Raw genomic sequence first — 19,430 nt, 5'->3', positions numbered from 1 at the left:
TAAGCCAAAATAAAAAATAAAAAATCATGATCCTAGATACTTATATTGTTCTTTTCCAGGCATATATTTGGTTAGAATTTCTAGCAGTTGATCACCATACTAGTTCACTCTGATTATTTGCTTTATTATGACATGATTTTGTGATAGGTAAAATAATTGAGAGCTTTCAACTACATATGTACTAGTGGCCCCCCAGTACTGCTTCTATACTTCGCTGCTTGGTGGATATCGCCTCACTGTTCCAAGCTCTTCCCATTGTTTTGTCCAGTGATGAAAATATCGATGTCGATGGAAATGTCGAGAGTATGAATTTACGGAAATGTCGATGGAAATGTCGATATCGATAGAAAATATCGATAAAGTTATGAAAACTGTAAACTTTTAATTTAGAATACAAATTTTAACATATGAAATAATTAATATAGTAAAATAATATAAAAATACAATAATTAGAATATAATAATAATAAAATAGTCCATAATATTACAAATTATTATAAATGAATAAACTATAATGTTACTTAGCACCGAAAAATAGAATAATTTAACAGATAATACTAAGATACAAGAAATTCTTAAATATAAATCATAATATATTATCAATAGCAAAAAGAACTCCTTAGTTCTTCAAATTGATGATCATATCTCGATATTTCTCGAGTATAACAATAGAAATTACATTTTATTCTTCCCTTCAATTCTCTCATGGATTTTTTGCCGTAGTTGTTTTATCTTTTCAGTTTACTATTAACATGTGAATTTTCATAGTTGAAAATTTTCTGACAAGATTCCCTATAATTCAATTTCTTTCTGAATCAATAAAATCAACTATTATTATTTTTTTGTTTTTCAATATCCTACTCAATGTAAATCTTTCCTTTGCAATATTATTGAAAAGTATAATAAACAATCTAGTTATTAAATGAAACAAATTAATTTATTTTTAAAAATTTTAAAAATTAAAAAATCAATCAATTTTTTTTTCTAGATCCTTCCTCTTGTCTCTATCACGTTTGCTTCTCTTCTCTTCTCTTCTCTCTGTTCGTGCTTCTGCATTTGTTTTCTTTCCTTTGGTTCTATGATTCACAATCAGACCGTGCACCAGAGAAGTAAAACATGAAAAAAGACCAGATCTAAATTTTTATTTTTATTTTTATGTTTAGTGTTTTTTTTTTAAAAAAAAAAAGAAGAAGAAGAAGAAGAAACACCAGATCTCACCATTAAAGGAAAAAAAAAAAAAAAAGCTTCGATGGAGGAATGATTCATCCAAAATCTGAGAGCCAGATCTACGAGCCGGTCAATATTTTCATCCAAAATCTCCATCGATGTCAGGACCTGTCCAAGATTCCTCACTGGAATCCTAGACAAGCCCCGATCCCAAGGAGAACCCTATCGGACCCTCCAATGGAAAATCTGGCAAAACCACCCCTAAGGATTGAACTTACCACAAATTCCCTACACGGAAAACACACTTCTATATACAGCACCTTATTCCTCCCACCTTACTAGAATTCATTTCCACAATAATCAGCACTTCAATAAATTAAACAGGGAACTAATGCAGTATTTGATAAAATATATCCAATATAGTATACAGAGCATTATAGGATATGATAAAGTATGAAAGTTATACAATATAGGATAGAAAGAAATATTACAAATAGAAATAAATAGAAAGAAAGAAAACTCGTCGAAACACGACAGCAACAAAGGTCAAGCTCGCTCCGAACGAACATCTACCAATCCTTGTACCTAGGAGAACGGATTCAAAAATATGAGATGCTAGCCATCTCAGTGAGTGACCCCATCTATTATATGATGAATTAATAATAATAATAAAATATAACCAAATTGTTTAATCAATATTAAATAAGTATAAATATAATTAATAGTAATAATTCAAAATAATTTTCTCTCAAAAGCCTCACACTTCACTCCGTTGGAAAGGTTCTCCTTTTTAAAACATTTTCACAAAACTCAATATTGTAACCCCAAAATCGAGAAATAAATAATCAAGTAATTAAGTAATTGAAATACAAATAAAATACAAATAAATAAATTTAAAATACTTGCAATAGAGGAATGTAACATAAAAGTAAAATTCAATATGTAATTCAGAAAATTCAATATAAACAGTGTCAAAAGAGTAATTTAATAAATTACAAACAACCATGTAAAATAAGTGGTCAAAATGTTATAAAATTCATTTTGAAATATTAAATCAATCTATAGAATAAAAATATGGCAAGATGCATTTTAGAAACATCGATTTAAAATAATTGACATAAAATATGAATAAACACATTTTAGAAAATACTAATTGGAAATAGGTGATAAAATAAATTAAATACATTTAATTTACATACGACTTTATAACTTTAAAATTTGAAATTTATATCTGAAAAATACTTGACGCACCACACTATACCAGTAATGCCCTACGATACCCAGCGTCCCGAGCACCATCTGGCGGGAGGTTAAAGAGAGAAACTTGCATACGGTCACTTCGGTATCCCAACAAAGCCGCTGCTTAAACCGTCATCCTGGCCATGGAGGGGGGAAGCTTATGTGCACTATATAAAACTTGCATGCTCTCAGGCCCATAGCAACTCATGGGAGACATTACAACCTGTATGCTTATCCACATATATAATATAGAACACCAATACTGTATAAGTGCATCTAAAAATTAATTACTAAATTAATTATTAAAATACCAAATTTTTCAAAATTCATCGTGGGAATTATACTATTTTTCAAATCCATATTCTCTTAAATCCTCATCATAAATCCATCGATAAAATTATACAATTTTTCCAATACCATAAAATCAATCAATTAATAATTTAAGTGCATACATATATATATATATATATATATATATATCTTGGAAGCACCAACTTAAACAAATATTTTTCTTGAAATCATTAAAACTACTATGTCAAAAATAATATTAAAACCACATGGAATTCATATATTCTAAAAATCATGTAAATGCATTTATTATGCATCATAAAATCAACATTAAACTCAACAATAATTTATTAAAAACCTTAAACCATAATTCCTTTAAAATCCCAAATATATTTTTGGCAACAACACATACATTAAAACCATCATAAATTGGCATTGTAAAATTAAATAGCAATTCCATCAAATATTAAACATATATTAAAATTCACCTCAAAACATTTCTAATTACACAATATTCCAACAATAAAATTTAACAATTATTAACAAAATCTCATATCCATAAAATTCTTGAAATCAAAATATTTCTTAATGCACAAGTAATTATAATTCATTCAATTTTGACATTAAAATTCCAAATATAAATTTACTAAATATTTAGCACATGAAATATAATTCCCAAATACATAATCAACACAAAATATATATAATTTATCAACCCAAAATAATTTTGAAGATGGGTCACTCACCTCGAACAAGAAATTCAATCAAGATCCTCAATAGGATCGATTCTACAATCCTCATGTGCTCCTAAAATATCAACAATACTCAAACCGATTAAATTAATATTTTAATCGGATAAATTATACACGGTTACTCAGAGGATTTAACACAAACTTTAACCAAAATTCACAAATAATATATCAAAACGAAGCTTACAACATGAGGATTAAGGAACCTTACCTTCCGGAGATCGGACCTGTGGTGGTCGAAATCTCATCGGAAAGCTCTTGGATTTTAGGCCCTTGATTTTCGCAATCTTTTAAGAATTGGGGAAAAAGGATACCGGATTTGAGTTCAGGAGGTTGGAATTAGTGGGAGAAGATGGATGATGCGACTGGGAACTCACCAGAAATTGGTTTTCCGACGAGTCACTGTAGTCACCGGAAACTGTCAATATCGGCGGCGCGTCCGATGGCCACTGGCTGTGATTTTTGGTGGAAAGGTAAATCGGGGAACGGGTAACTCAATGAAACCGGCGATGAGACAAACAGATGTTTGGTTCGGGAGAAATTGACCAGAGAAAGATTTAGCACTGCCGTCGAAAATCACCTCGATCCGGGTGCATCGGCAATCGGTTGGCCTTGACTTTTGCTGGCCGGTCGGTTTTCAGGTGGGCCTCAAGGTGGGGTGGTGCATGTATGGAAAGGGTGGCCGGAAAATGGCAAATCGGCAATGGCCGGTGGTGGTGGTCAATCCTCCCCTCTTTCTCTCTCTTCCCCCCCGGCCCACATGTGTTTTGGCCAAAATAAAAGCCACTTGTGGGTGACACTGTTCACTCACAGGATTGGCTAAGAACACGACACGTGGCATATACTGTTCACTCAATTAAAAAATATTTAAAATATTACATTTGGAAACCTTTGCATGTCTATAACTTTTCAAGGAAATGTCCAAATTAAGCATGCCGCTAGTCTATGAACTCGTATTGATAAGTACTTTACAACCATGCATGAGTCAAAACTTAATTTTACAAAAATAAAAAGTCAACTCGGGCACCTTTGGACACTTTGGACCTCAACTTGTTTTGCTCATAACCTTCAAAATGTAGCTCTGTTTTCGATGTGCTATTAGTCTACGGACTTGGGTCAATGTGTACTCCACAAGGTGCCTTAGCCAATGCAAAATTCCATCATGAACAAAAAGTCAAAATTTTGACCCATTCGATCAACAGTCAATCTCGGTTAACGTGTAAAATTCTGATGTACTTTGGGATGGGGTGTTACAATCGACAACCGGCTTTTCCTCTGTGTTTCCACCGTTTTCCGCCACAACTCTAAACTCTCACAGATTTTGGCAATTCCGACGATATTTGTCGACTTCGGCGATATGTCTCTGCCAAGGGATTAGTGATTTTATTTTTTTACGTTTTAATTGTCTTTTAAATATTTAATGACATAAATAAAATAGCGTAAATTGAATTCTATGTCTTCGATAGGCTCTATTCATTGATAATATATATATATATATATATATAGATATATACTTGCTATATATTTTATATAAGATGAATTCATTAAAATTTCATAATTACAAATTAATAATTGATTATATAAGAATGAAAAATAGCAACGTAAAATAATAAAATGGAAATACAATATTATATAGAATTGGTATTGATAGTATTTAAATTAATTACATTAAGCAAATAAAAATAAGAAAATAAATTACACTAAACATTAAGGACAATTATATTTAATAGAGTTGACATATTAATAATAATATGAAAAATTATTAAAGAAATACAATTTTTAATAAATACGTTTTACATTTCACATCTCGAAATGAAAACGGAAAAGACATAAATAATTTTCAATTACCTAAGAGTTTTATGAGTATTGAGATAATATTTATGAAATATCAAGTAATTGTAATGATTATTTTGTCCTAATTAATAAACAATTTTATCAAATATATATATTTTTTGTATATTTTTATCAATAATAGTTTATTTATGATTGTTACTGGTTACTATAAATTAAATTGATTAAGAAAAATATAATATCTATTTAATATTTTTATAATTTTTATAATCAATTTGATAATTAATTATTTAAATAAATTAATACTAAAATTTCAACAAAAATTTTTATTTTTTAAAAATAAATGTTTATTATTTTTTATGAATTTTTATCGATATTTAATATTTTTTATTAATTTTATAAAAAAATTTATATTTTAAATTTTCAATATTTTCATCAATGCTGCAATTTTAAACGTTGATTTGTCATCGACAAATGAAGTATCCACTCACTTAATACTTCAAGACTAGTAGAATTTTTTCCCTATGGGTGGATGGAGTAGAAAGTCTCAACAAAGCAGTCGATTCTAAACCATTGAATTACAAAACAAATTTAAATGAGTGGGGTCTTTAATTCAGTATTAAAATTACCACAATACCATAAGTGGGGAAAAATATCTGAAGTAGATGTTGACAGTCGACGAATACCAAACTGGCCTGTATTTCTCCCCCGTTACAAGCCTTTCATTCACATGGCCTTGTGGTTACAAATTGCAATGACAGAGTCATCAGATCATGACCGATCGTAACGTCGTTATCCAACCACCCAAATTAAAGTATCATGTCCTGCTGCGGGACCAGCTAATACTTATCAATGGAAACATCCAAAATATTAGGTGTTTAGGTTCATCACATAATTCAATAAAGAAAAACAGCAAACGAAATAGGATCAAATATTTAATGAGCTTGATCATGTGCCATATAGTATAGAGAATTTCTTCATGATTATTTTTTTGAAAATAATTCTTCTTTGATTATTTGTTATTGCTATCTTTCAAATTAAAATTAAAAACTTATAATAATTTTTTTTTTTTTTTGAAAATAAATATGATTGATAGAAACTGACTAATATAATAACTTTTCATTAATTTGCGCACATTGGGATGAAATTAGCCTAGCTAACATCAGATTTCTGTATCTTTTCCTGTTTGGCTTACTCTGTTACCTCTGCCAGTAGTATGGTCGCTGCTTCCTTCTTTTTGTAGTCTATAAATGACCTGCCAATAGAGTTCTACTTAAATTTGTTTGTTTAGCTTTAGAAACTAATGCATGAGAAATCAATTCTTAGTTTTCAATTGTTATTGTTATTTGTTTGTATTTTTTCTTTTATTTGTTTGTTTTTCCATTTCAACATAAAGCCCCATGACTTGCATCTTACATATAAGTGAATTTCTTATTTAATGCTTGGAATTATTCTCACAAAGTCAATGAATCTTTTGAGTAAAAAAACAAAAAAAAAAAAAAATGTCTACATAAGAGGTTAGAATAGGCAACCCAAGTTCAAAAAGAAAAAGAAAAAGAAAAAAAAAGAGTCAAGAACATGCATTTTATCACACATTTTTAATGGTTAAGAAAAGCAGTTCAAACCTCTGTTCTGAAATGTTGACCAAAAAAATAAAGGAACCTCTGTTTTACTTCATCTCCTTTTTCCTTCCGGCGAAGACGAAATAGACAAATAAAACCAAAGGGCATCAAATTTCAATTATGTACAAGCTTCAGTGAATTATACACTAAAAGAGCCCGCATTGATATTGATTACAAATTAAATATTCTTATTATAATGTATATATGGTCATAATCTTATTTTATATTTTTAACTTTCTAATGGTGGAAAAGTAGCCATTAACTGTTATTTTATTTTATTTTATTTATTTATTTATTTATTTTTCATCTTTCTGTAGGACTCCAAAAATCATTGGCAAAAACTCATCGGCACGTTCAAAGTGCAATTTATTTATTTATTTATTTATTTATTTTTTGGGGTCAGGATTGCAATTGCCAGAGGAAAAAGAAGATTACAGAGAAAATAAGTTGCCAGAGAAATACAGAGAAGTTACAGACAGAGAGAAATAAAAGTGTCGAGTTGTGTATATTAGGCGCTGTGGAAACAGTAACGTAAAAACTAATTTGTGATGCTAACACTTCTCAACCAAAGAAGAAAGGAAAGTGTGAACGCACTAAAAACTAATTTGTATATATAAAGACTAGGTAAAACGTCTTTATAGTATAATGAAGTAATGAAGTTTTTTTCCTCACTTTAACTAACTCTTTATAAATATATAGAGTCAAATAGATTCTAAAATTTTGAATTTTTTTATTTATGAGTTTTATAAGGAAAGAAATTGTTTTTTTTTTTTTTTTTGGTTAAGTCAAATCTCATATTCATTATAGAAGATTCATAAGCAATGATAAAAATGTAATTAATGATCTAAAAAATTCTCTTTTGTTCTTCATTTTAAAAATTCCTTGATAATTTTGTCAAAAAGTCCATAATTTTCATTCCAAATTTCCATGAACTTTTTCAAAATTTATGTTGAAATTTTTTTAAATTTAATTTTTAAATTTTTGTACCAAAAAAAATTAATAAATATTATTGATGTTTGACTGCCTAAATATCCATTATTTTTTTTAACATGATAAATTTAATATTTCTATAAATATAAAGTACAAATATGAGTATGAAATAAATGATAAATATTATATTATAAATTTTATAAAGTAGATAAATATTCTACAACAATATATTCTCTGCAAATGTAGCTAAATAAATTAATAAAATATTTATGAAATATTATCAAGTAATAATTCGTGGATATCATATTAAATTTAAGTATTAGAGGATAACAATTTTGCATATAATCAACCGATATCATATAACAATTATCAATAAGGATAGTCATATTTAATACAACATTCATATCATAGACATATTAATAATTACATACAAAATTATCAAAGAGATACAATTTTTAATAATTACATTTTATATTTCACATCTCAAAATGAAAATGAAAAAATGATTAATAATTTTCAACCACTCAAAAATTTTATATAGTATTGAGATAATATTTTATGATATATAATATAATTGTGATTTTTTTTATATATCTTAATTAAAAAATATTTTTATCAAATACATACTTTTTTGTATTTTTTTTATTGATAATAATATATTTATGATCATTAACGTTTAATTGACTAAAATAAATATAAAATTATTTCAACATTTTTACAATTTTTATAGTCAACTTAACAACTAATTGATTAAATAAGCTAATCCTAAAATTTCATTAAAAATTTTAATCAATTTTCGTTATTGTTATGTGTTTCTATCAATATTCGATAATTTTGAATATTTATACAGATATTTTTAAATTTTAAATTTTTTTTGTTTTTATCAGTATCAATATTTTGAATCTTACTCTAAATTAAACATGAAAAGTAAGTGAATTTTTTGAAGTGTTAAATAAAACTAAGTAAAAATCAATTTTGTGTAACTTTTCTCGCATCAAATTGGTAAATAACTCATATCCATGACATTACTGACACGGAAAGAATCAATAAATGAGCCAAGAAAAAAGAACAAAGCAAAGTAGCATATAAAGCGAGATTGCTGGCACGAGACGACATAAGGCATCTCTATTTAGGAAAGAGTAAAACATGGAGACAAGAAAAGAATAAGCCAAAGTATGCAAAGTCGGAATAAAAATCCATATAGTTATTCGACCAATATACCTAACTCTCTCATTTCAATAATTTGCAACCCCAGTCTATTTCTCGTATCCTTGCTAATTTTGAATCTTCGCAAACATTGGAGAGGTGATCATACTGCTCAGGTAATCAATCTCATCGATCTTGGAGAAAGTTTTTTCTTTTATGTTTTTTTTTTTTTTTCCCGAAAATATTGGAGAAAGTTTTGCTTCTTTAATGAGTACTTTCGAATTACTTTGATTGTTTACACTTGCAATTGTTTCTTTTCCCGGCTGCACGTGGTATACATATTGCTGGTTAATTATTAATTATGAATTCCTTGGATTGTTTAGACTTGCAACAGTAAGTAAGAGGGGGGTAAATCTGTGCAATTAATGCAATATGCTACACATGTTGAAAGTTTAACAGCCTTGTACTATTGAAATGCCTATTTCCTAATTAAAAATTCTAATTAGATTCCATTCTCCCATATTTTCCTACAAGATAAGCTCAAACAAACGTGAAATTAATGATTTATAAAATAAGAAACCCAAATCTAAACAATCATATGCATGACAAAAAGAAACAAAAATAAAAATTTATTCTCAGGGTTAATTTGTAATAATTATAATGAAATGTCACTTTCATTTACTGGTTTTTTTATTATTATTATTATTTTTTTACCATTGGATGATTAAAACCCAAAGCATTATATATGAAAAAGTGTAAACATTGTCGCTATGCTGTCCTGCCAAATTCTATCAATTGTTCATCACTGCTATTTGGTACCAACAATTCTATCAATATGCCATGCAAAATTCATCAAAAATAAAATAATACACATACCATGTAAAGGAAGCTCAAAATTACATATGATCTGGTATTGTACTGTACAAAAATTGAGTCCAAACTAAAATTGAAATATTTTTATATTGAAACTCTTCTTCAACTTTGTTGTTTTTTGGGGCTAAAATTCAAATTCTTTATTTTGACCAAAACTTTAGTTCAAGCACTATATATATTAATTTGTTTTTACCAGAAAAACACCTTGTATCAATTTGAAATTAGAAAATTAACCCGCAAATACTCAGACGATAATCACAAAAGCCCATTGTTAATTGGGTTGTCCCAGTTGTCATAAGTTGAAGGCCCTTTTATTTATTTGGCATAAACACAACAGCCTCTAGTGATACGAACCTAGGACGACCTGCTCCTAAACCCGTATTATATTAGCCTGGATCTTAATTAAGTTCAAGTTCTAATGGAATGGACCTCAACCCCTAACCAACCTGTGGTTAGAAACCTTGGTATAATGAAGACGCCACAATAGGGGATGGAAAACCTATTGATAAGTCAAGCTAAAACAACCAATTCTCTAATGGTGTTTTAGGTGTTCTCAAATAACAAAGAGATAATTAATCTCACAAGTATTTTCTCAATCAAATCAAAGTTGTATTCTTATTGAAAAATAAGCCTTTAAATAGGCTACAAAGCCACGAAATAAAACCCTAAAAATAAAGAAAAACCAGCCATCACACATAAAGAAACCTAATTGGCTGAAACTATACTTCCTTTCCTAATCTAAGTTTGATTAATTAATTTCTTTATATTAAATTAGGAATTAATTAATTTACAATGGAAAGAATAAAATAAAAACCTTTCTAAAGTTATTTTTCCAGAAAATAAATAAATAAAAGCCAAAAAGTAATGGTAGTTTCCTAAAACAAAAAGTAAAAACAAATTAGGAAACTAAAAATGCTAGCCTTTTTGATCAAGTTGACTTTGATCAATCTTTGACCTCTTTGAGCTTCAAATCAGCTTCTAGATTCTTTTTAGGATGCCAAATAATCTGAATATGAAGTCCCACACGTTGCCCATGCTTGGAAAAATAAGAAAAGGCTAATACAGTAAAATACAGTAAAGCCAGCAAGCAATACAGCAAATTCGGCCAAATTGTTGATGCTGTCCGTACAAGCCCTTTTTTATTGCATTTGAGGCTTCTTTAACTTGATTCCATGACCTCTTAGGCATATTTATTGAACCCATAAAGCATTGGAACCATTTCATGCTTCCCGGACTCCAAAAATGTACCAAAACCGTCACCCGGGTCCGTATCAGCTTCCACCACTTGGATGCTTCGAATAGGCTTTGTATCTTCAAGTATGGACAAGCTCTGTTGAGATTGATTACCCTCTGTATAAATACTCCCAGGTTGCCCTTAAATCTCTTAATTTGAGCTCTTGTGATTGGCCTAGTCTTCATCCGTGTCGAGTCAGCACCCCGGCGGGTTATCGGTGGAGCGGGCTCGGGCGGAATCACATCATCTAGGCTCTAAACCGTCTAGACCGTCTTGGTACAAAGAACTGAACCTCGTGATGATTAAACCATGTAGTGTTTAATATTTAACTCTTTTTTTTATTTTCTTTTTCTTTTTCTTTACCTTTTTCTTTTTCCTTTCCTTTCCTTTCTTTTCCTTTTCTTTTTTTTTATTTTCATTTTTCTTTTTCCTTTCTTTTCCATCTTTTTCTTCTATTTTTTCCCTTTAAATTCCATTTTTATATTAAAGTGTAAGTTCATAGCTTATTATTGTTTTTTTTTTTCATAAAAGGATTTTATTTGTGACTATTAAGGACAAACATTAATAAAAATTCATATGATATATGGTAGCTTAATTGGCTGCCCAAAAATGTGTTTGTTTTTGGCATAATATAGCAGCTCCAATGAAATCATAGATTTATTTATGTGGCAAAATCTATTTAATACACGATCAATTCAAAAATATGTATTGGATGAGATTGACCCATCAGTATATACATAGTACAGATACCATGAGGTCAAGCCATTGCACCCGTCTAAATATTTGAAAAAAAATAAAAATAAAAACTAAAAAGTAAATAAAAGTCAGTTGGAGAAGTTTACAGTTTTGGTGATATTCAATAAAAGCATGAATTGGTTTAATCAATTTTATTTTCTGGGTGAGCTCTGTTTCCTTATTTTTATTTATTTGTCTTTTCTTGATTCTGTTCGTGCTAAGTCATCTTCTGCTCTGCTTAACTCGGCTAAATAACAAACAAATGATGAAAATTGTGTATCATTTCAGTGTGGAAAACTAGCCAGGGGGGGAAGATCCACTTCCGGCCACTTCCATATAACACCGAGGGAATTGTGGGTCGCACACGTTTGTTAATTTGCATGGAACAAAAATATAATCCGAAGATTTAATTGGAAGAGGGAGGACAGTGGTATGAGGTCTTCAAAATCTCTCAGGTAGATTCCATTTTCATCAATGATAAAATGCTCCTAAAAGATTTGGAATCCCGTAGATTTGAATCTTTGGTAAGTTCCTAACTTATTAATGTTTTTTTTTTTTCTTATAAAAATATTTTATTTGTCATTATTAATGTCATTAATAAAATTCATATAATATATGGTAGTTTAATTGGCTGCCTAAAATGTGTTTATTTTGTCATATTATAGCATTTCCAATGAAATCATAGATGTCAATTCAAAAATATGTATTAGATGAGATTGTCCCATTAGTGTGTACATAGCGCAGATATCATGAGGTCAAGCGTTTGCACCCGTCTAAATATTTGAAAAAAATAAAAATAAAAAAGTAAATAAAAGTCATTGGAGAAGTTTACAGTTTCGGTGATATTCAATAAAAGCAAAAGTTAGTTTAATCAATTTTATTTTCTGGATGAGCTCTGTTTCCTTATTTTTTTATTTTTTCTTGATTGTGTTCATTCTCAGTCATCTTCTGCTGCTTAACTCAGCTGAAGAACAAACAAATGATCAAAACTGAGTATCATTTCAGTGTGGAAAACTAGCTAGGGGAGATCCACTTGCGGCCACTTCCCTATATCACCGAGAGAGAGCCTCCCCATTGTGGATTGCACACGGTTGTTAATTTGCACGGAACAAAAATATAATCCGAAGATTTAATTGGAAGAGGGAGGACACTACTATGAGGAGTTCAACATCTCTCAGGCAGATTCCATTTTCATCAATGATCAAATGGTCCTGAAAGTTTTGGAATCCCGTAGATTTGAATCTTCGGAAAGTTTTGGTCTTCCTTCATGCCCGACTGGTTCTCTTATGTGTCTTCACCAAAAATAATGAGCCTCTTCAAATGCAAATGCAGCAATCTTCACATTAGCATCAAATTCTCATAGCACAAGCTGCGGAGATTACAATCTCTACTATTCTACTCCTGGTTCTCATCGACTGTTAGGTAGCAGTAGCTTTCCAAATCTCCTACAAGACAGGCGAAGAGAGAGGTTATAATGGCGGAGGCTGCAGTGGGCTTTGTTATTAACTACCTCACCCCATTGCTGAGAGAAGAGGTAAGGTTGCTTAGAAATGTTCTGATACGAACCTAGGACGACCTGCTCCTAAACCCGTATTATATTAGCCCGGATCTTTAATTAAGTTCAAGTTCTAATGGAATGGACCTCAACCCCTAACCAACCTGTGGTTAGAAACCTTGGTATAATGTAGACGCCACAATAGGGGATGGAAAACCTATTGGTAAGTCAAGCTAAAACAACCAATTCTCTAATGGTGTTTTAGGTGTTCTCAAAGAACAAAGAGATAATTAATCTCACAAGTATTTTCTCAATCAAATCAAAGTTTCAAAGTCGTATTATTAATGAAAAATAAGCCTTTAAATAGGCTTTGAAAGAAACAAAATAAACCCTAAAAACCCTAGGAAAAACCGGCCACTCAATGAAGAATTCTACCTTGGCCGAAACTTTCCTTTTCCTAATCTAATTTGGATTAATTAATTCCTTTATTTTGAATTAGGAATTAATTAATTTACAATGAAAATAATAAAATAATAACTTTCCTAATCTTATTTGTCCAGAAAATAAATAAATAGAAACTAAAAATAATGGTAGTTTCCTAAAACAAAAAGTAGAATAAAATTAGGAAACTAAAATACTAGCTTTTTTGACTACATTGACTTTGACCAATTCTTTGACCCAAGTGAGCTCCAAATCAGCTTCAAGATGCTTTGTAGGATGCCAAATAAGCTTATTGTGAAGTTCCTCACGTTGCCCTTGCTTGGAAGTAAGAGAAAAGGCTAATACAGTAAAATACAGTAAAGCCCGCGAAGAATACAGCAAATCCGGCCTTTCCTTCTCCTTGTGCGCAAACCTCCTTGTTGGTCGGCTTTGAAGCTGCTTTGGCTGGTTTCTATGACTCATCCTCCATATAAATTAAACCCATAAAGATGGGGTTCCAATTCATACAACCCGGCCTCTTTATTGTCACCAAAAACGTCACCCGACCCCGTTTTGGCTTCTATTGCTTGTATGAGTAAAACAGGCCTTTGTTCTTTAGATATGGCCAACCCCTCTTGACTATGACTTATTCCTTGTATGAAGACAGCAAGATTGTCCTTGAACTTCTTGGCTTGGGCCCTAGTGATCGGCCCCACCTTCATTTGTAATGGGTCAGCACCCCAGCGGGTTGTTGGTCGAGCTGTCTCGGGTGGATTCACATCATGTTCACTCTGAAGTTTTGGACATAAAAAATGAGCTACAGAGCATCAAATATTTCCTCAAGGGTGCAGACATGAAGGCCGAAACTGAAGATGACACTGTCAGAGAAGCTGTTAGAGCATGGGTGAAACAGCTAACCCAAGTTTCGTTTCGTATAGAAGATGTGATTGATGATTACATATTTCACTTGCCACGACATCCTCGCCGCGGTGGCTTCATTGCCTCCCTCTATAAGTTTGCTGGCTGCATCATCACACTAAAAGTACGTCATCGGATTGCATCTCATATACAACACATCAAAGTAGAAGTTCGTCAAATCAAAGATAGAAGAGAAAGTTGTGGCATTGATTCCATTGAGGAAGGATCTACAACTACTTCAGCTGCTTCATGGAACAACCCTCGACAACGGGCCCTTTATCTTGAGGAAGATGAACTTGTGGGTATTGAATCTCCACGGGCTAAATTGATTGATTGGTTGGGAGATAAACAAGTAACTCAACGAACTGTGATTTCAGTGGTCGGGATGGGGGGTTTGGGCAAGAGTACTCTTGCTAAAAAGGTCTATGATTCAGTCAAAAAAGAGTTTGAATGCCATGCTTGGGTAACAGTGTCTCAGCCATGCCAGAAGAAGCAGCTATTAAAGAACAGCATCAAGAAATTCTACGAGGAAAAGAAAGAACCTACTCCTCAGGGAATTGATGAAATGGATGAGCAGACGCTGACTACAAAATTAAGAGATTACTTGCTGAAGAAAAGGTATGTTGTGATATTCGATGATGTTTGGAAAGTAGATTTCTGGGGGGATATAGAATATGCTTTGCCTGATGATGAAAATGGAAGTAGAGCAGTGATCACAACACGAAATATGGACGTTGCAAACTTCTGCAAAATTTCACCATCTTTTCGTGTCCATGAATTACAGCATTTGCGTGATGATAACCCTTGGAAACTTTTTTGCAAAAAGGTTTTTCAGCTTGATTGTGGTGGACAATGTCCACCCCATTTAGAGCAGCTGTCTCGTAAAATTGTTGATAAATGCGAAGGGCTGCCACTTGCTATTGTAGCCATAGCTGGTCTTCTCAAAACAAAATACAAGACAACAGTTGAATGGCAAAAATTGCATGATAGCCTTAGTTCAGAGATGGATAGTAATCTTCATCTTACAAGCATAGGAAAAATCCTTTCTCTTAGTTATTTTGATCTACCTTACCATCTTAAATCTTGCTTCTTGTACTTTGGCATGTATCCGGAGGCCTATTTCATTAGATGTTCAAGGTTAATTCGACAATGGATTGCTGGAGGATTTGTGAACCAGAAAAAGGATAAAACATTAGAAGAAGTTGCACTTGAGTATTTGACAGAACTAATACATAGAAATCTGGTTCAAGTGTCCTGGGTAGACTGTAAAGGAAGAATCAGAATTTGTCGCATCCATGATCTCTTGCGTGACGTTGCTCTCAAAAAGATGGAATCAAGTTTTTTTTGTCATGTTGTGGATCGAAATGAGTCCGCTTTGAAAGGAGATATAGTAACTCGACGCCTATCAATTGTCAACAATTCATGCACTAATGTTCTTCAAGATGCATATCAAGTTTCTCAAGTTCGCATTATTTTGAATTTCAACATTGATCAGAGTCAGACACTGCTAAACTATATTTTTAATCCAGGTACATTGGCAAAGAATTTCAAGCTTCTAAAACTTTTAGATTTTGAAGATGCTCCAATAGATTCAATTCATGAAGATATTGGGAACTTATTTCATTTAAGATATTTGAGTCTTTGAAACACCAAAGTAAGGAGGCTACCAAGGTCCATAGGGAAATTGGTAAATCTTGAGACTCTGGATCTAAAGCAATCATTTGTGTCTGAGATACCTACTGAGATCAGAAGGCTTCACAAGCTGCGACATCTCTTAGGATACAATCTTGACTTTACCATGCGTTTTTGCATAGCTGGAACGAAAGGAATAAAACTAAAAGAAGGATTTGGGAGCTTAGAATCCCTTCAAAAGTTACGTGAGTTGGATGTACATGAGATGGGAGCTGAGGTAATTGAAGAGCTGGGAAAGTTGACGCAGTTGAGGAGGTTGGGCATCCGTAATCTCAGAAGTGAACATGGAAGGATTTTGGGAGGGTGTATTGAGAAGATGAGCCACCTGGAATCTTTGGAAGTAACTGCAACGAGTGAAGATGATATGATCGATTTAGAAAGCATGTCTTCTCCACCTCAATTTCTCCAATGTCTCTGCCTAAGTGGGCGTTTAATGAAGTTGCCAGAATGGATCAAGGAACTTCAAAATCTGACAGCAATATACTTTATTTGGTCAAAATTAGAAGATGATCCGATTCAGAATTTGAAAAATCTGCGAAACCTATTGGTACTCTGTATTCAGCATGATGCATATGTTGGTGATGAATTGCAGTTTGAGAAGGGGATGTTCCCAAAACTGAAGGCGCTCGATCTCAGGTATTTGAGTGGACTGGAAAGGGTGGTAATAGACGAAGGATCACTTGTGAATCTTGAAAGCCTCGACATTGGACCCATTCCACAAATGAAGGAGGTCCCCTCCGGTATCCAACATTTGAAAAACCTTCAATATCTTTGCTTTTATGATATGTCGGAGGAGTTCGAGGATAGTATGCTTCCAGAAGGAGGACAACACTATGAGATCGTTCAACATGTACCTAATGTTGGCATCACTTATACGCGCGATGGAGGAAAATTTGAAACTTTCCGTTTGTTCTGATTTTGTCAATTGGAAGAAATAAATTAAGTCCTACGTACTTGTCAGGTAATTGTGCTAATATTTAAATTCTTGAATTCTACGATAAATTACTTAAATTAGAACCATTGAAATTTTATTTAGTTTCATGTAATTAAACACTGAATATGCATCCATATGCGACCGACAATCAAACTAGTTATGTTGGATGCAGATCCGAACACATGCGTTTTCATGTTTAATTCATTTATGCATTCAATATTAAAAATAAAAATAAAAAAAAAAAAAAACTGTGCATTTTATTTAGTTTTCTGGTAATTAAACATTGAATGGGCATTCATGCGACCAACAACCAAACTAGCTGTTTTGGATGCAGATCCAAACATATATGCATTTTCATGTTTAATTCATTTATGCATTCAATATCAAAAAATTAAAATAAAATAAAAAAAAATTTGTGCATTGTTGTATTGCCTTAATTTATAGCTAGAACAGGACAGGACCCCTATTTTTCTATAAAAAAAAAAATAATAAAAATAAAAGATATTTTCTTGCTTTTTTCTTTTTTCAGCAAATATTTTCTTGCTAGTTGGAGTGGCCTTACTAGAACATGTGTCTACTATTTCCCTTAATTGAAAATGTATATTTCTGTTTTCGAAGACAATGCAAAAGGATAAGTAACGTGGCTGTTCTGAATTTGGGTTTTATATTAATTCTTCTCCCCCAAGCTTACACAAACAATATATTCTTATTCACAATATATATATTCTTATTAGGCCCTAAACCCTTAATCGTTTCTAGGAATTTTGTTTTTATTAAAAATTTATTCGAGCAGCCTTGAGGCAAATAAGTTGGCATTGCTGACCATATGTAACATGTTCTTAGATACTTGTATTGTTATTTTCAAGGCATATATTTGGTTACAATTTCTGCCGGTTGATCACCATACTGGTTCGGTCTGATTAGTTGCTTAATTATGACATGATTTTGTGATAGGTAAAATAATTGAGAGCTTTCAACTCTATATGTACAAGTGGCCTGGCAGTACCGCTACTACCTTGCTGCTTGGTGGATATCGTCTCACTTCTCCAAGCTCGTTTAATTGTTTTGCTGTGCTCAGTAATAATACAATTTCCAATATATATGTCAACTCCAAGTGTTGCCCTCCCCTTGCCCTTTAAGTTTGAAGTGATGTTTATTGACTTATGTTTAACCTTACTTTCAAACAATTTGCTATCTTTCAGTGCCTAATTTCATTCTCAGCTTAAATTGGTTGTTGTTAAATTATTCCAGATTTCTTGCTATAGTCTGTGTTATGTGATACCTAATAAAGAAAATCAGCGAACAAAATGGTACCAAAGATTTAATAAGCTTGATGTGCCCTGTAGTATAAAGATTTGAGCTTCACATCTATGATATTTGGTGCAAATCCTTCTACATGAGATATAAAATTTTAAGAGAATTTCTTCATGATTTTTTTATATAGATATATATATATATATATTTCTACTATGATTATTTGTTATTGTTTCTTTTCAAATTAAAATTAAAAACTTAACAATAATTTTTCTTGTTCTTATTTTTAAAAGAAAATTTATCGATAGTAATTAATGTATTAATTTATCAGTTATTTGATCGCATGCGGATGGAATTAGCCTAGCTAACATCAGATATCAGTTTCTTATCCTGTTTGGCCTACTCTGTTGCCTCTGCCTGTAGCATGTTCGATGCTTCCTTCTTTTTGTAGTCTATAAATGACCTGCTTGATACTTTATAACTTTGTTTGTTTAGCTCTAGAAACTAATGCATGAGAATTAAATTCTTAGTTTACAATTATTCTTTTTATTTGTTTGTTTTTCCATTTCAAAATAAAGCCCCATGACTTGTATCTTGTATATAAATTAATTTCTCACAAAGACGATAAATCTTTTGACTTTAAAAAAAAAAAAATGTTTGCATAACAGGTCAGAATAGGCAACCAAAGCTCAAAAAGAAAAAGGAAAAAAAAGGTTAAGAACATACATTTTATCACACATTTATAGTGGTTAAGAAAAGCAGTTCAAACCTCTGTTTTCCTTCTTGAAATGTTGACCAAAAAAAAGCTCTGTTTTCCTTCATCTCTCTTTTTCCTTCTTGTAAAGTAGACAAAATAGACAAATAAACCCAGATAGAATCAATTTTCATTTATGTACAATCGTTAGTGAATTGTACACTAACAAGACCGCATTGATATTGATTAC

The 19,430-nt window shown here is 31.5% G+C and overlaps 1 protein-coding gene across 1 annotated transcript; it reads left to right on the top strand.

Moving 5' to 3' along the window:
• Positions 1 to 8,894: 8,894 nt before the first annotated feature.
• On the top strand, positions 8,895 to 18,441 carry LOC132799437 (disease resistance protein RPM1-like). The gene is made up of 5 exons (XM_060811263.1): positions 8,895 to 9,107; positions 12,062 to 12,297; positions 12,715 to 13,329; positions 14,477 to 17,259; positions 18,187 to 18,441. Exons 3-4 carry the CDS (start codon positions 13,248 to 13,250, stop codon positions 16,249 to 16,251), a joined length of 1,857 nt encoding a protein of 618 aa, XP_060667246.1. The 5' UTR covers positions 8,895 to 9,107; positions 12,062 to 12,297; positions 12,715 to 13,247; the 3' UTR covers positions 16,252 to 17,259; positions 18,187 to 18,441.
• The last annotated feature ends 989 nt before the right edge of the window (positions 18,442 to 19,430 follow it).

Source organism: Ziziphus jujuba, chromosome 1 (assembly GCF_031755915.1).
Source record: "Ziziphus jujuba cultivar Dongzao chromosome 1, ASM3175591v1".
Classification (NCBI taxonomy): Eukaryota; Viridiplantae; Streptophyta; class Magnoliopsida; order Rosales; family Rhamnaceae; genus Ziziphus; species Ziziphus jujuba.
The sequence above is the reverse complement of the archived record's forward strand: the minus strand, read 5'-3'. Positions and strand labels throughout refer to the sequence as shown.

What these genes read in the sequence shown, in the direction of transcription:
- LOC132799437 (XM_060811263.1), top strand. Translation starts at nt 13,248, where the DNA reads ATGGCGGAGGCTGCAGTGGGCTTTGTTATTAACTACCTCACCCCATTG. An exon ending in AAGGTTGCTTAGAAATGTTC is followed by an intron (nt 13,330 to 14,476) that starts TGATACGAACCT and finishes CACATCATGTTC; the next exon opens with ACTCTGAAGTTTTGGACATA.